This window comes from Neopsephotus bourkii, unplaced genomic scaffold (assembly GCF_033783945.1).
Source record: "Neopsephotus bourkii isolate Nb327-2 ecotype Australia unplaced genomic scaffold, CSIRO-AGI_Nbou_v1 NB_126, whole genome shotgun sequence".
NCBI classification, from domain to species: domain Eukaryota; kingdom Metazoa; phylum Chordata; class Aves; order Psittaciformes; family Psittacidae; genus Neopsephotus; species Neopsephotus bourkii.
Genome location: NW_026900643.1, coordinates 1,686,223 through 1,703,822, shown reverse-complemented (window position 1 = coordinate 1,703,822; position 17,600 = coordinate 1,686,223). Strand labels below are relative to the sequence as shown.

Sequence of the window (17,600 nt, the reverse complement as noted above, 5' to 3'; positions counted from 1 at the left end):
TTTCATCCGCACAGTACATCTGCAGGGCAAACGTTAATTTCACGTTAACATGCTTCACAAGATGAAGAATGAGATTGCTGCATGGTGTCCTGACAGCGGACGGTTGCAAGGTTTGTGCAAGACTCTTGTCAGGAGCAAGACAGGATCCTTGTTTCTCAGCGCATGCCCTCGCATTTCAGCAGGGCTCTCAATGATTAAACAAAAACCAAGGGATCACCCTTGGGGCTTCCCTGGTCTGAGACCAAGGCAGCCAGGGGAAAGGCACCTCACTCCCTTGACCGGGCGGGTACCACAAGCACGGCAGCTGCTTCTGCTCGGCGGTGAGCGGGGCCGAGCGCAGCCGAACGCGCCCGAAGCCCTCCGGCGTGACGGAGAAACCCGAGCGCTGCCGAAGCGGCCCGAAGCGCGCTCGGCGCCGTGCGCTGACTGACCGAAGAGGCCCGAAGCGGCAGCGCCGAAGCGGCCCTCGTGAGGGCGGGACCGCGGGGCCGAGCGCAGCCCGGCCGGATGTGAGTGAGTGGAGCGGCCGCTTCCTGTTCCCCGCAACCCGCCCTCTCCGCCTTGGGTGGTGGCCGCTGCTCGTCCCCGCTCCCAGGCACAGGGCGGAGGCGGCCGCGACCTGGTGCGGAGACCGCCGCCGGCTCGCTTCTTGTGCGGCCTTCCCCGTTCAGCAGTAGGACCCGCGGCGCAGGCCCGATGCAGGCCATTAAGTGTGTGGTGGTGGGCGACGGGTAAGTCTGAGGCGATCCCTCGGCCGGGCCCTCGCGGCGAGGAGCTCTCCCAGCTCCGCGGGGAAAGGGGAGAGTGTCCGCCCGTGGGGCGGGGAGCGCCGCGGGCTGCATGGGCCCCGCCGCAAGTTGTGGGCGCCCCCGCTGCGCGGCCCTTGCGCGGCCCCACCACCCTGAGGGGTGCGGGGCTCCACGGGGCTGGGGGTGTCCGCGCCGAGGCGGGGTGCGGTGGGTGTGGGGTGGCGGCCGCGGCTTCCTGCTGGTGGCGGGGGAGGGGAGGGAAGCGTGGGGCAAGGCGGTGACTGCTGCGAGCAAATGGTGGCTGCCTTCCGCGGGAGCGAGAACCGAGGCTGCCGCGGGGGTGTCCATGAGCGGGGGGTGGCTCCGGTGCTGGCTTCCTCCTCGAGCCCCGGATTGTGGCTGGGTTGCAGATTAATTCATGTTCGTGCTGACAGAAGTGGCTTTCGCCGGCCGTGATGCGGGAGGGGTGCACTAAGGGGTGCGCCCGTTCCCCATCTCACCCAGGAACTGCCCCTTGCGTCTGGTGATCTTCATATCACTAGAAATACCGAAGTAATCAAAGGGTATTAAAAAAAGATACCATGCCTTTAATGATATGAGAAATTTAATACTGATCTGAAATATATTTTGTGAAAGTAGAAAACTTATTCCTGCTTATAGCTTGACTTTTGATATCTGATTCTTGCAGTAAAACCAAGTGAAATGTGCCAGACTCTAAGCAGATCATAAATACTTGTGAGCAGCGACTGTTGTTCTGCAGGCGTGCATCTAGTTCTGTAAAGTTCCTACCTAAAGAAGACTGATAAATCATGTAGAATACAAGTAATTCGCAGTATACTTGTCTGTAAAGAACTTCTACAGCTTTTGAATATGGTGTTACTTGTAAGTGAAACCACTTGATGCTTTTTAGAATCAAGTTAACTCTTAACTTTAACTGTTGGATTTCAGTGTGAGGATTACTGGAATTGTGGGGAGTCTGTGTGTTTGCTACTTTTGAATAGTCTCCATGATGCTGTTCCCATCAACTTGGAGGGATTTGTTCTCTTACTGGGTGTCAGAGCTCAGGGGAACATCATAGGCCAGCTGGAAAACAAAACTTCTCTTATGCACAGGGTTTTTTCTTCCCTTAGGAGAAACAAAAATCCCAGTTCCAGTTTCCTTCGGAGAAACAAACAAACAAACAAAAAAGTGTAGGCTGAGCATAATTGGTATCACAGAAAACTTCTGTAGATGGTGAAGTGTAGCTAAATGATCTTGCCCCACTGTCTGTAATTTCATGTTGTGGGCTCATCTTCAGTTTATTTGCCTGGATTTTTTTCTTGTTGCTATACTTTTTAAGTTGTAGAAACCCTGAAAAGGTGGCTAAGTATGGTTGAGAGATAAATTTACTCTGTGTGACAAATTTGTTTTGACTTGCTGTGTAAGATTTTGAGCAATATGGACATGAAAGTGGTATCCTGACAAATGAAGACTGTTCACAGTAATACAGTTCTTTGATGCTAGGTGGGACAACCGTGGACTGTTCATTTGGTTATATTGATTTTGAACCCAACACATTGGCTTTTCTATTGTATATTTTTTAATTCAGCTTATCTATGTTGTCCATGACAATGCTGTAAATAAATGCAGTGCAACATGTTTGGGTGGGGAAAAAAGTTCAGTCTACTTACTTTACTGGATTTGAGAACTCAGCAGAGAAAAACTGTATAATATTCAGTAATTCATTCAACAATACAGTTCTTTTGGTCATTTCCTTTGTAAACCATCCCACTTTGTAATGTGTTTATTGTTCTTTGTCTTGGAAGTGAAAGTGGTGTAATTCTACCTGAGTTCTGTACATGTGTGAACAAGATACAGTAGTTTGTTTTCCTTCTTCCTTAGTTAGAAACAAGTATTTCTTTGGGTTTCATTCAAGTAATATTGCTCATTTTTGGTAGCTTTGTATCATTCTCCATTCAGTTTTTTTAATATATGTATTTTTTAAATATTTAACTATTTGTGCTTCCCTGTGTTGCTGCTGCTTCAAAACCTCAAGCATTACACGTATTCTAGGAAATGTGTAATGTTTGCCTTAGATAAGGCTAAGGCTTTATGTTTCTGTGAAACAATGTGAGTTAAAGATTTGCTTATGTGATATGAAACTTAGGTATTGTTTTATGTAGCCTCCCCAAAGGTCTGCTGGGAGCAAAGTAAACAAACCTGTAGAAGTACCTGTGTGATTCTAAGTTAGTAAGCGAGTGGGCTGATTCTCATAAGTAACTCATGTTTGTTCTTAGACCTTTGTCTAGTACCTGTTTAGACAACTAATTTAACTAGCAAAACCTGGCATATATGCTAGTTGTGCTATCAAATTTGCCCTTGTTTTTTTCCCTCTGTGAGGCTTGTTTGATGGAAAATAAATGGCAACTGTTGCTTCTTGATGAGACAGAGCAGTAGGAATGTGCAGGACAGATGAAGAGCTCTCCACTTAAATAACTGCAGGAGTTGCTGTTGATTGATACTTGAGAAAAGCATTGGTGTAAGTTATTTTTAGCAGCTTTTGTTTTCACTCTATAAAGGCAGCTGTTAAGTGGTATGAAATCTCCACTGATGTCATGTAGGGGAAGTTAGGGGAAGTTCTGTGTTTTGGAGGAGTGATTACTAGATGCTACAGGATTTGTCATATTTCATGCTCTTTTGTAGGCATTTTTTAACTGTAGAAATACTGTAAGAACAAGAGCAGTCCCTGCTTGGAATTCTGCTTAATTGGAGGCTTTATTCGCTAGAGCAATGCAGTGTTTGTATAAGATGCGGAATACTTGAGGTCCCTCCCATGCAGTATGTAGCATCGTGGTGACCTAAAATTTAGTATCTTGTGTTAATGACCTTTTAAAGTTTAAAAAATATAGTAGTGTTGCAGGTACTGACCAGCATATTTGGGAGAGGGTGTGTCACAGCGAGTAAAACGGCTTATCTGGCAGAGCCGGATGTAACTAAACCTGCTCTAGTAAAAATATGGAACCTTGTATCTCAGGATGGTCCTAGAGAAACTTCAGCTACTGTTTTAATGTTTTGAGTGAAAACCTGTACTGCTGTGCATCATGTCTGCTAGGGAGGTAGTTCATGTGGATCAAAGAAAGAAATGATGTAATCAAAGTTTTTTATGAAGGCTGCCACCTGTTTGCAGATACCAGCATTTCTGGAATTAAACCACAAGTACTTCAGCTGGCCTCCATTACCATGGCTGCAAATGAGAACTAAATTCTCACAATTAGTTTTTAGTTGCAGGAAAGCTCTCAACCATCTGTGCAACTCTGATGCCTTTAGAGTGAAAGAAATGCTGGTGCAGGTCCTCCAATGGCATTTTCAGTGCGTCACATACCATGGCTCCAAGTGGCTCTAACACAGCGGGGAAACTTCATAAAGCTTGTTAGTGTCAGTAAGGCCAGGAAAGAGATGACATGTTTTGTTTTCAGGAATTAATACATGTGTGGTTATATAAATACATTGATTCCTGGATGGGACCCAGAAGCAATAAGGGGCTCGGTGCTGCCTTTTGTAAGTCTTTCACTTATTGTTAAGTCGTTAAAATGCCGGATTTCTGTAAGCCATATTTTTAATTACAGTCAAATGTTACTGGTTTCATTTATGTAATAGTGGGTGGACAGAGCTATGATTAAGTAATTGTTAGAAATCTTGTTATGACTAATCTTGGTTTGGTGTTATTTTTGCTTCTTAGTCTCAGCCTTTATGTACGAGGATTTATATTTTGCCAAACAGTTTGATTTCTGTATTAAAGCAACTCTCTCCAAAGAGAAGTCTCAAAAGTTGATAAAGTACGTAGAGGAGGTACTTTATAAATAAAGGTAGGCAGTACTGTTTATTTTTAAGACTGGTGACCATAATGATATGATTTGTAGGGCAGGGAGCCAAAAGGCAAGGAAAGCAGGAAACCTGGATGGAGCAAGTCTGAAACAGGGTTGTAGAACGTGTTTTTTCTTGTTTAAATGACTCTGGCTGATTAGTGCTGCAGAAACACACTGCAGCCACTTCTAAGCTTGGAATGAAATCTCTTGCCACCTCCTTCCTGTGCTGTTTTGATTAGCCAGAGCAGACTCACCAGTTTCAATGCAAGATGAGCAAAGGAGCCAGGGTGCGGAGAAGATTATCCACTGCTGAAAATGTAGAGTTTGACATTTATTTGTTGTAAGCTGAAATTATCTGTAATGAACCTACTGGAAAATAAAGCATCAGACAAAACAGATTCTAGAAGCATGAGAGCACTTAGCCTTTCACCTCCAGAGATTTCCCAAAGTAGCCAGCTTTTGCTCCTCTTAGTATTTTGAAGGGTTTCATGTTTGTCCTTTGTAAGCTGGAGCAGCAGATCCTGCTTTATAGCGTTGTGAGTGCAATTCAGTAATATATTCAAACTGATCTAACTGATAGCTCAGGGAGCTTTCCTGAAGTTCTTGTCCTGGCTTGTCACAGAGTCAGTGAATGCCAGTGCAAGAGATAAGATGGGATCCCTTCTGACAGCTGTTAAATGAGCTGCATTGTCATACTGCTACCTGATGCTTTCCCACAGAAGTTTTTGAAGGGTAAATACCTTTTCTACTTCTGAGCACAAGTACATCTGTGGAGTAATAGGGGAAGTTGGAGACCACCCCCCAGATCTTCAGTTATGTTACAGTATTAAAGAAACTTTAGGGTAAAATGTAGCTGCTAATTCTGGGGTGGAACGTGGTAAACGGGCACCAAATCTACCCTACGACAGTTCCCCAGGCACGCCTGTGACCTTAGCTTATGCCAAGATAGAATCATAGAATAGAATCATAGAATAGTTAGGGTTGGAAAGGACCTTAAGATCATCTACTTCCAACCCCCCTGCCATGGGCAGGGACACCTCACACTAAACCATGCCACAGAAGGCCTTGTCCAACCTGGCCTTGAACACTGCCAGGGATGGAGCATTCACAACTTCCCTGGGCAACCCATTCCAGTGCCTCACCACCCTAATAGTAAAGAATTTTTTCCTTATAACCAATCTAAACTTCCCATGTTTAAGTTTTAACCCATTACCCCTTGTCCTATCACTACAGTCCCTAATGAAGAGTCCCTCCCCAGCATCCCTATAGGCCCCCTTCAGATACTGGAAGGCTGCTATGAGGTCTCCACGGAGCCTGCTCTTTTCCAGGCTGAACAGCCCCAACTTTCTCAGCCTGTCTTCATACAGGAGGTGCTCCAGTCCCCTGATCATCCTCGTGGTCCTCCCCTGGACTTGTTCCAACAGTTCCATGTCCTTTTTATGCTGAGGACACCAGAACGGCACACAATACTCCAAGTGAGATCTCACAAGAGCAGAGTATAGGGGCAGGAGCACCTCCTTCGACCTGGTCGAAGTGAGTGAACTCACCATGGCGTGGGGATGTGAAGAGACCATGTACTGATAAACTGACTAACAGGAATTGTAAAGTGAGAGTGTCACACCAAAATACGTATGACTAGAGCCACTCAAGCTCCATAGATACATACTCAGGCACCACAGGTGTTTAGTTAAAGCTCCATAGGCATATATTTAAACTCAAAATCATATTTTGTTAAAATTCCATAGTTATTTAGTAATGAAATTGAAATTTCTATTACTGTGAAAGAGCCTGAAGAGATACAAGGGCCTCTTAAAGTGTCAGGAGACCTGAGAAATGGCAGTGATTTATGATGAGAACTGATAGCTATGGTAGGCAGACTGAGAAAAGCCAGACTGAGGGAAAACAGAATTGCGGAAAATAAGACTGAGGAAAAATGAGACTGAGAAACTTGTAATCAAGAAGGACTATTCTTGAGATCTGCTGTATTCTGACAACACCTGGGCAATTGTCAAAATATGTTATTCATGAGTGAGAAAAACATTATTGGGTATCCTGTGGTGAACTATCTTCATTGTAATATTATCTTAGTACTAAAAATCACACCCACAGGTCAAAAGACCCCTGCCTGGGTTAGGAGACCCTGCATAAACATGTGTAGTTAAGCATTTAGTTATGTGATCCTTTATACAAGTTAGTTGATCAGTTGGTAAAAGATGGGAGTGTTACGGGAAGTTATTATTCCAACTAGATCCTATAAATCTGTGAAATTGGAGGGGGGGAATGAGAGGGAAGACTCCATCATCACTGGTGGGATCATTGACAGGCTGAACCCTTCTTTTCTCCCCCATAGGGTCACCTGTTGGTTGGTCTATACTCATTTCATGATCAATTTTTAGCTGGCTTTATATATTATTTTCACAGTTGTTCTCACAGTATTTTATATTGTCACTCGTAATCTTCAAACCTTAGAGCTATCGCAGAATTATATAATAAAAAAATCTTAGTTAAGATCTATTTTGTGTTTCTTGAGACTTAAATTGACTTACAGTTGGCTTAAAAACTTAGAAAATGTTAACTTGGTGGGTGAACCTGCTGCTGCATACCCTGAATAGGACAGTTGAATCCCCCTCCGACACAGTGTGCTGTCCTGTGGAGTGCCTCCAGAGGGCTCTGATGGGCTGATGGGGCTTAAGGGTCTCTTTCCTGTGGCAGTAACAGACCTGTCACAGGTGAAGGGGTGAAGTCTTCTCCCTTATGGGGAGGAGCGTGTGTGTGTGTGTGTGTGTGTGTGTGTGTGTGTGTGTGTGTGTGTGTGTAAACGGCTTACTGGGGTAAAGACCCCCTTAAAGTGACACCATCTCAAGCCTGTTATTACAGGAAAATGTTCAGAGGTTGTACGTACCAAGGACAGAATTAAATGCCCCCTTTTTGTTATTGTTATTGTTACAGCTTGGTAAAAGAGAATGCATGTTGAAAGGACAAAACAGTAATCTGTGCAAGGAGCTGGCATCTTCCTTCCATAGACGCAGGACTGAAAAGTAGCATGGAAACTGCAGGGTATGATCAGAGAGTTGCAGCAGATGGGATGTTGTGCTGGCTGTCAGCTCAGGAGCATAAAATGAAAACTAAAAAATAGACAGGTAGGATAAAATCCTAGATAATTTTGCACATTGAAGCAACTCTCATAGCTCAGGCATTTAAGGTAATATTGTCAGGTGATGCTAATAACTTCTTGGGCTAATGCAGTATGGAACTGCATAAAGTTCAGTGGAGAGACTTGTTACAGATTGAGCTACAACATAAGCAGTAATACACTTACAGTTGTGACAAAGCTCAGATTTCCTTAACCTGCCTTAAACTGTGAGTCACTGGCTATGGCTGGCTGGCTGATAATGCTGAGTGTTACATCCTTTTAAATAAAATTTTGATATTTGAAGGGGCAGTCCCCATGCTTCCAAAGCAGGAGGAGAAATAGAAATGCAGTGATTTAAGTGGAAGATACACAGTAAAATTCAGATATGACTGCCTTGGAGCATTTGCAGCTGGAGAGCCAGCAAGCCCTTGACAAAAAGTTTGTGAGTTTTTGTTTTGTTTTGTTTTGTTTTTTCTTCTGCAGAAGCTAAAGGATAATAGGATAATTTTAGCAATAGCATTTGGTATTTGGTTCTTGGGTTGGGTTTGTTTGGGTGTTCTTTTTGTTTGGTGTTTTTTATGTTAACTGTAGCTCTAGACTAAAACTTTAATGAGTTCCTTCAGGTTGTGAAATACACAGTTCAGGAGGCTCATGAGTCAAGCGTAATACTAATGGCAAGATTGTATGTGCAAGTACAGTCAGGTTTCAGAGTTAACTGGCTTTGAGCAAATCGTTGTAGTGATAAACCATCTGCAAGACAAGGCAGTTTTCCTTGCATGGGAGCTTGAAGGGAGTGCTGGGAAGGATGCAAGTCTGGCTGGGCATTAGCGCTTTTGAGGGGCTAGATGCACACGCATGTCTGGAATCTCTCATTCTGTTGAAGGATTGTGCCTTCGAAGTGAGAAGGCAGCATGGGAGCCAGTCTGCAGCATCAGAAGCACTCTTTGCAGTCTATTTTAAAAAAAAGAAATACGGTTCAATTTCAAGTTTTCCAATCCTTTAATTGAAACTGTAACAAAAACCCAATGGTGTCATTAATTTAATGTTTGACTCTAGATAAGATGTGGGGAGGAGGGTGGAGAGGGAAGGAGCTGGCTGCCAGGGTTTTGAAAGAAACCTTGAACAGAACCTTGCCCTACCCCCCATTTGAGGCTGTTCAGAATTAGAGCAGTGGGGAAAGGTTCAGTATTCCAAGTTTTCCAATATTGGAATGTATCTATAAATCAGTTTATGAAATGTTTGAATAGTTGATGAATAGATGTGGGGAGTCATTCAGGTACTCAGAAGTAATAATGTGTTGAGGAACTCTACTTTTCAAGCTTTTTCAGACTTAATGTGAAAGCATACCATTTCCTGGGAAAAATAGTGGGTTTGGAATTGTGTAAAGGATATCTGGAAATACTTCTCAGGTTTGTTTTCAATGTCAGGGGTTTGGAGTAAGGTGGTCTTGATGCATATTCACTCATGTGTGTAGCAGATGTTAGTAGTCTTAATATTTGTAGGATTTTTTTGCCTAAAGATTGAAAAAAAAGATGGTAATTTACCATTTCACAAAGTGGGTTTTATATGAGGTGTGTTTTCACTACTGGTAATCTTAAGGCTACAGTTTGACTGTTCTCCTGTACAAAAGTGACTACTGACACTCAGTTGTTCCTTAGCTGACTGGATGTAATTAGTCTTTTTCCTTAAAAGGAATATTATTTCTCATTATTCAAGATGAACTTGTTTTACATGTGAACTTTCTCTTTTTTACAGTGCTGTAGGTAAAACATGCCTACTCATCAGTTACACAACCAATGCATTTCCTGGAGAATATATACCCACTGTGTAAGTACTAACAAAACCCTAAGAACTCATTTATGTCACATTCTCTGTGCTTACTGCCAGCCCAGATTCCTTATTTGAATTGTTTGAATTGGCTGCAAACACCCCTCAGTTTCATCTTAAATGTTTAACTGAGTATCTAGGTGTGTGCTGTAAGGAGCAGCACTTTGAGCTTTTACTGCTCAGCACAGTCATACCAGGGCTGCTTCATGTCCTGTCAGTTTTGTCTCCATCTGCCCTCTAGCCCTAGTTTATTAGGGACTAACATTTTATCAGATGCTGTTCTCTTTTAAACTAACATGTTATTTCTGTCTTTAGTGTCATCCATAATAAGTAGTCCCAAGACTGTGCAACTTGTAAAATGTATCATAGCCAGAAGTAGTTGGTTTACATGACTAATTTTTTTCCGTTTGTTCCTTCTACTTTCTGTGCTTCTGCCAGTCCTGTGCTGAGCCAGCCACAGCTCTAGAGTTCCACAGGCAAGATTGTGGGGTCTCATTTATTTTGGTGCTTCCCCTTTTCTTGCAAGTAATTAGTCAGTAGCAGTATTAGTGTAGTTCTGTTTTCGAGGGCCTGTGTGGAGGAGGTGTTTTATACACGAGCAGCTTCTTCGACCTTTTCAGATGTCTCTCTGTTTTATCTGGCTATATTGTTCTCTCTGAGTATGGATTCGTTTTTCAGACAACAGAATACATTCTAATGAGATTTACAGATGATGTTTTTACCCTTCCAAGGAGGTTTTGTCTTGATTATTCCCATTTCCTTCTTTTTTTCTTTTTTTTTTTTTTGTCAGATTCAGATTTTTTCATTACAGTATGCTTGTGTTCCCAGTGAGCTTAGTTTAGCCTCAACAAGTCATTAAGACCTTTGTACTCACAGTGGCAATGAGATAAAAATGGTGCCTCTACTGGCCCCTGGTTATTAACTTTGATATTTCATTGGAGGGGGTTTTGGTTAGCAGCACTACCAAGTGTTTTGTTGTGCTTTTTCTTTTCTTACCTACTGTTGTTAGAAAGGATTCCTTGGTTGTTGCAAATCTATCTTTTACAAAATGAGACAGATTAACTTGCTGTCTGTTCCACGAAGACTGGAAGGTACGTGCTGAGTATACCATCTGCTTTCCTGCGCTTACTGAGATTAACACTTCCTTTGGAAGAGCAATGAAAATGATGACTTCTGCTCGGACTCGACCAAGTCTGTTCTGCACATCTTTTTCTTCCATTACTCAGTACCAGGCTCAGTATTTAAAGAATAACTTTACTGTTTCTGGGGAGCAGAAGGATGCAATAAAAACGTTCCCTTTCCTAGTGCTCTCAATTAGGACTCTGTAGGGAAAAAGTGCATGGTGCCCTGTGTAATGCAAGCAAATGCAGCTAACTGTTCCTTTATTTTTCAGTTTTGACAACTACTCTGCTAATGTAATGGTCGATGGAAAACCAGTGAATCTAGGTTTGTGGGATACAGCTGGTCAAGAGGACTATGACAGGCTACGTCCACTCTCCTATCCGCAAACAGTAAGAACTACAGTGTGAAACTAGAAACAATCTATACAGCTTTGTCTAACCTAAAGGTTTTCTCTTTTTGAACATTAGGGAAAAGTTACCACTTCTGGAGATGTATTTTTTAGTAACAGTGACTTGCTGCAAGCTATCTTCAATCTTTGTACAGTTGTACAAATGTTAACATTTGCATGCTTGTGTATTTGCGTGCACCAATACTTGTCGGCTTTTGCATAGTTGCAGCCTCAGACTCAGCTAGAATGCTTGATTTAAACCAGGAAAAAAACAAAAAAAACCCCAAACCAAGCCCCAGAAAAAAAATGAAAACCCCTCAGTGAATAGTCTCATCAGTTAGTCCATTGATTTTAAGGTTAGCATGCCTGCCAAAAGCAGGGTTTGTTTTTGTTTTTAGGCACATGTTTGGCTGCAACCTGACACTGTCACTGCTAAGCACTTGGTATTGTTAGTCTGTGAAGATGTTCTAAATGTGAGAGGCAGAATGAATGAAGATATTACTGGGATTGACAGCGACTGCATCGGAGCTTTCAAATGTACTGAAGACCATGGCTATTTTATTACTTACTGTAGCTTGTGCTATAACATCAATACAAATGTGCTTCTGTCTTCCATGCTTGCAACTGGTTAAGTCCTGTCTGCATGCTGCATCATTCCGTGTATAAGGAAAATGCTGAAGTAATCTTCTCTTTGCTTTTCAGTGCAACTCCAGCTACAGTTAATGTGTGCAGAACCTGGTTTTCCTAGTCTCTTTAGAGCAGTTACTTTTATATGGTGGAGCTGTGCTGTAAGAAAGGTGGTAATTTTCAGGGGGTTTGGCATTGATTATTGTTGTTGCTGTCAAATATATATTCAATGCTAATAGTGTAAAAAAGCAGAATTGCTCCAGTTACTCTACAGAATAACTGAGTAACTGCTCTCTTGAATAATGTGACTCTGATTTAAGAAACTGGTGCTTTTTTGGTTTGGGATTTTTTTTTAATTTTTTTTTAAGGAAACTGTCTTAATTCACAATTTTCTTTAACTCACTGATCACTAACTCTCACAATTAGGCTTTCCCCTCCATTACAATACCCAGGATAGATGTGAACTTGCCAGTTGTAGGCAGTGCTAGTAGAAATGCCAGAAGTATCTGCCTTTCCTAGGAAGTGAGACAATGGAAAGCTGTTTTTCTCTAATACCTAGATCTTTACAGGATATCTAAAATACGTCTCAGCATAGAGAAAGTTATGATGAAAAATCAGAAAGTAGTGTGAGAAAGCAGAGCTGTTTCTGCTGTATGACAGAGACGGAATGCTTGTGCCTGTCTTCAGCCTCCTAAAATAACGGTGATACACTGATACACTGCAGAAGAATTCCATGTCAATCTAAGCATACTTTTGGGGAGAAAAAAAAATAAATCTCTGCAAGCATGGGTAACTGTTAAGTAAAGGTCTGAAGTACTTCCAGTTATTTGGATTGTTTCTTACAGTAGAAAATGAAACAGGGTGGTAAGTCTTGGAACTCCTTATGAAGCAGCCTTCAGATGTTTGCCTTGTGCAATATGCAAGAATCATCATCACTTAAAGGACAGAACCTCCAAAATACTAACAAAAAGTACAGGGAAGCAGAGCAGTAGAGCTGATGAAGCCTGACTTTTTTTAAGATCTGTGTTCAGCCTCCTTCTTCCTTCAGTGTGCTACTTAAAACCCACCCCTCACATTTTGGTGGCCCTCTATTTCCCTGTATCTGCACCTGAGCTATGTTCTGGGTGAGGTGAAAGCAGGTTTTGCTGGGGACTTGGCCAGTGTGCGTATCTCCATTAGCCTCCTGTCAGTTCAGCAGCTGTCGACTTCACAGTAAGGACTTTGCTGTAGTGGAGATGTTAATTTGGGTCTTTTTCCTTTATTATTATTTTGTTTCCTCCCTTAAAATATTCAGGAGTTTAATACCTTCTCCTGATTGTATTTGAAATCTACCGCTATTTCAAAATATTTGGGCAAGGAAGTTGGAACAGAAAAGGTGGCTTCCTTGGGAGACCAAACCTAAAAGCAAATTAAGTTAGGAGGATGCCTTTTGTGAGAGGTTTCCTCTTGCGAGTGTCCTCTCGCAATGAAGACAGACATTTACAGGTTTGTGGGGAAGTCTGGTGGCCTGTTCTGAATGGAGGCAGTTGGTTGTGCTGAATCACAGGGCAGTGTCTCCCTTGGGAAGAAAAGCCGTTTTGTGAGTATTTGTGAGGACAAATTGCTGACTGAGAACATTTCCCCTTAAATCCATTTTAGGAGTAACTTTATCTCCTACTGTTATTAGGTTGGAGGAACCAATGGTAAGAATCTATCTTCCAGTCTGACAGATCAACCTATTGCCGTATGTAAAACTTTAAATAAACTTCAGTTCCAAGTTCTGTCATCTTGTCTTGCTTATGATAGTGATAAATTGGCCCCTATTTTTTAAACAACTACTTTTCTTGGAACTATTGCATTGCTGCAACTGAGAAATCCATTACCAAATCTCTCTATATGAGTTGCTAAGACAAAACCTTTACTTGGAAATAAATAGCTTTTCTTCCTGCTTAAGATTGATAGTGTGCAAGACACAAGAAATCATGACTACACTGAAGCTAGTAAAAGAGAGTCTGCATAATGTGCAGAACTTTAGTCACCACAAACCTGCAGATTGGAACACAGAAGTAGTGGCCATAGTATCACGTTATTTGATGTTGTTTCTTTCTTCTTCTGGGATGCTGCTACGGAAACTTGTTGGGGTGATGCATGAACAACCGGGTTGCAAGTGCTTAGCAGTGCAGATGTCAGCTGCTGACCTAACAAAATGCCTTGAAATGCAGCACAATCAACTAACATTCTGAAATGCCTGATTCTGTAACACATTTGATGCCGGGATAAGTGTGGATGCAGAGGTAGGTTGGGGAAAGTTGGGTTTGTTTGAGAGATGCTGATTGAGTTTGGGATCATTCAGCAAGATTACAGTCTTCAGCTTAGAGAAAATGAATTTTGTGGTTATTCTGAATGCTTCCAGACAACAGTGTATATGAAGCTCATTGATTTTTGAAGGGGGTTGGTATAAATGTGCTCTAAAATGTTTTTACCAGGTCTTACGATCTTTCTTTTGCCTTCAGTTGAAAAGTGAGATGTGCAAGATCCCTAACTTCTGAACCCACTTCTGAAGTTTTCAATGCTCTTAATCCTAATCTTGTTATAGAGAAATTCTGAGATCTTTTTATATTGGCAGACAGTAGAAGTGACAGTTGTGCAAGACTCTTCTGATTTGGACACAGAAATAACAATTGTAAAAGTTACTGTATGACTCTGTTATTCCATACAGTATACTTTGCCCTTGCAATCAAAGACTTTAGAGTAGTGTATTAATAGTATATTAATATTTAAAAAGGGGCTGTCAAGGGTTAGCTCACTTAGAGGCCTGCAGAGAGTATCCAACCCCAAGTTAGAATGCAGTCTTTACTCTTCCTGTGTTTGTGTGGTTTTGGTTTTTTTTTTATGAATGTCAGTGAAGGAGTAGGGACATTTAGGGGGGAAAAGAAGCTTGCAGTGCAATGCTCCTAGAGTTGTAGTTGCTGGCTCCTGCAATAGCTGATTGTAAACTTGACTACAGTGTATTTGTTGTTGGTTTTCCCCCTCTTTGTGTCTGCTTGTAGCTGCCTGGGAGTGGATTTCCCACTGGGACAGCTGCCTCCAACTGTTACGTGCAAGTGTACTATTGACCTTGCTTTTTGCAAGTCTGGTGCAGCTGACAGGGTGGTACAGGTGTGGCTCTACTGGCCTTTTCATGAACTTTTACAATAGTTGCTCTGATGTGCTAACTTCTATCAACTTGTTTTGTAGGATGTCTTCTTAATCTGCTTTTCCCTTGTGAGTCCTGCTTCCTTTGAAAATGTCCGTGCTAAGGTGAGTAGAAGCTGGTGTTTTATTTAAGTGTTCAGCATACTGCTCACTTTGCAGCAGTGGCTGGAAAATAGGAAGTGATTTTTTTTTGGCAGGCAAAGTTTGTGAACTACAGTCTGAAGTCAGAAATTGCATTTGCCCAAGTCAGCCATGGTAGTTCAGGGCATATGAAATGCTATAAATTTTTCTCTGATACAGTGATAGAATAATAGTAGTTTAAGAGTGCTCAGTTGATGAGGTGCTGAGATCACAAACAGGAACTTCCCTTTTAATGCAATTTACAGAAAAATACTAAAAACCAAATGCATATAATGAGGGTGATAACCACTTGTGTGCTGCTGCTGTTGCAGTCTGTTCATGTCTGTGGACAACTCAGCTGTATGGCATTGGGGAAATCTCACAAAGGACAGGTTGTCTCTATGGGTGAGGGAAGTGCAGATCAGGGCTCTCTTGGTGTGTGGAGAAAATTCAGCCGTTGGTAGGGTGAGCTTTTAAAGTATATGGAAATACCCACTGGCTTCATTAGAAGTGTTTTGCAATTGTCTGCTCTTTTCTGATACTGCTGTGATGAGGTGTCACATTCCCCCTTTCCTCTTTGACTCTGGAAAGCGTCATGAAGGGCTGAAAGCCCTTGGGGGAATCTGCCCCTCCAACCCACGCTGTTTCTTTGCAGTGGTATCCTGAGGTGCGGCACCATTGTCCCAACACTCCCATCATTTTAGTGGGCACCAAACTTGATCTCCGGGATGATAAGGACACTATTGAAAAACTGAAGGAGAAGAAGCTGACTCCCATCACCTACCCACAGGGCCTTGCAATGGCAAAAGAGATCGGTAGGATGGCAGTGGGGTTGTTGTTGAGCTGTTGGTTTATGTTAGATGTACCTAAAAAATAAGTGCCTGGCTTTTGTTGCAGTTAGCTTGCAGCAGTGCTGCTCTGACTGGGAAAGCTGCTTTGTAACAGCCTTTCTGCTTCCACAGGTGCAGTGAAATACCTCGAATGCTCAGCACTTACGCAGCGAGGCCTCAAGACAGTGTTTGATGAAGCCATCCGAGCAGTTCTGTGCCCCCCTCCTGTAAAGAAGAGGAAGAGAAAATGTCTGCTGCTGTAAACATTACCCTCCCCCACCCCACTCCAAACCCTGTGCTTTGCTCAGAACAATGGAGCATTCACACTCAATGCCAAGTTTTTCTGTTACAAATTAGTTCTTTTCCACAAATTCTTGAACCAATCAACAATTTCACAGTTTCCTTTTGTTTCAAGAATGACAGTTACCTTCTAAAAGCAAACTCCTGAAAAGACAAACATATGTAAAGCCTTATTTTTAAAATCCTATTCTTGCTCAATTAAGTGTTGCCAAACTATCTGCTGAACTAAGTTGCGTTGTTGTGCTACGAACACTAAGCACTAAACTGTTTTTTAAAGATTCTTGAAGATGACTCTAATTTCTGGTAGGAAACGCAAAAACACTTTCTAGTTTTTCACAGTAAGTAGCAGTACCGGGTCATTAGTGAAACACTGCACTCGAATGTGGCTATTACTAAATGGTTCCTCAACCCACAGTCATTGCGCAGCGTCATAGATCAGCCCCAAGTTGCTGGCAATGACTGACACCCGTGAGTCACAGTGTAAAATGCTTTATTGTGGGTAAGGGCTTGGTTGCAATCTAGTTCTTGCTGCTGTGATCTAAAGAATAAATAACTATTCGTACTGAAGTGTATCTAGTCCTTTTGACAGCTTTGTGTTGTGATGGATAAAGGAAATAGTGGGTTGGATCAAATGATAGTGCCAGACAGTATTTCGATGCCGTACAGCTGACTTACACTACACTGCCAGGATAGTTGAAACTGAACTGACTCTTAGTGCAGGTTAACAGCGGGGCCTGCTGTCCCAGAGGTGCAGCAGTGGAAGAGAGGTTGGTGTTCACAGGTAAATTCCGTTGAATTTCAAGTAGGGCATTTGTTTAGGTACAACTCTGAACCAGTCATTCCCACAACTGTTGTGTAGTAAATGCTTTTCTTGTAGGATCTCTTCTTACTGAGCAATATAACTTGTATTTTAAAACCTTTCTGATGATACACATTTGCTTCTTTTTTTTTCTTTGTAGAGTAGAATGTTGAAGCATATCCTCCTTATTTTCCTGTTATTTCTGACCCAGTAAGTTATATGCTTTCTGAGGAGCTTTTACTCTGTTAACTAGGTGTAAAAATCATGTGAAGCAGCTTTACACATTTTAGTAATTTTTGTATTTTAAACCTCTATAAACTACGAACTTTCTCACCTATCCCTCTTTGCAAGCTCTCCCCACCACTGTAATGTTACTAATGCAGACAAGTGTTCTTTATGTCACTACATGTACGTGTGCAGCATAGGCTGAGTAATGGTAACCTGGGTCTGTGAGGTTCTGTAAACTAGTGCTCATGTTCTGTACATTCTAAGCAGGCAGGAATATGATGTTGAACTACACCCTTTCAACCACTAAAGCAAAATTTACAAGTAAAAGTTGCAAAATTGTGAAGTTTTTACATTGATCTTTTGCTAATGCAATTAGCAGTATGTTTTGCATGTATGACTTAATAAATCCTTGAATCACATGTGTGGTAATGTTTTGGGTTTCTCAGCAAGTGTTCTCG

General features: G+C 42.0%; 1 protein-coding gene and 1 long non-coding RNA gene across 3 annotated transcripts; one reads left to right on the top strand and one right to left on the bottom strand.

The window, feature by feature from the left end:
- The first annotated feature begins 446 nt into the window (after window positions 1-446).
- On the top strand, window positions 447-17,559 carry RAC1 (Rac family small GTPase 1). Of its 2 annotated transcripts, XM_061367659.1 has the most exons (7): window positions 447-731; window positions 9,483-9,554; window positions 10,948-11,065; window positions 13,358-13,414; window positions 14,908-14,970; window positions 15,641-15,800; window positions 15,948-17,559. In XM_061367659.1, the coding sequence occupies exons 1-7, from the start codon at window positions 697-699 to the stop codon at window positions 16,076-16,078; spliced, it is 636 nt and encodes a 211-aa protein (XP_061223643.1). In that variant the 5' UTR covers window positions 447-696; the 3' UTR covers window positions 16,079-17,559. The 2 variants fall into 2 exon arrangements, with proteins under 2 accessions (XP_061223643.1, XP_061223652.1); XM_061367668.1 differs by lacking the exon at window positions 13,358-13,414 and having other exon boundaries at window positions 455-731.
- Window positions 1,393-15,906, bottom strand: LOC133219978 (uncharacterized). The gene is made up of 2 exons (XR_009727608.1): window positions 15,852-15,906; window positions 1,393-1,907 (listed from the first exon to the last, which is right to left on the bottom strand). It is a non-coding gene; the product is annotated as an uncharacterized LOC133219978 (long non-coding RNA).
- Window positions 17,560-17,600: the final 41 nt, after the last annotated feature.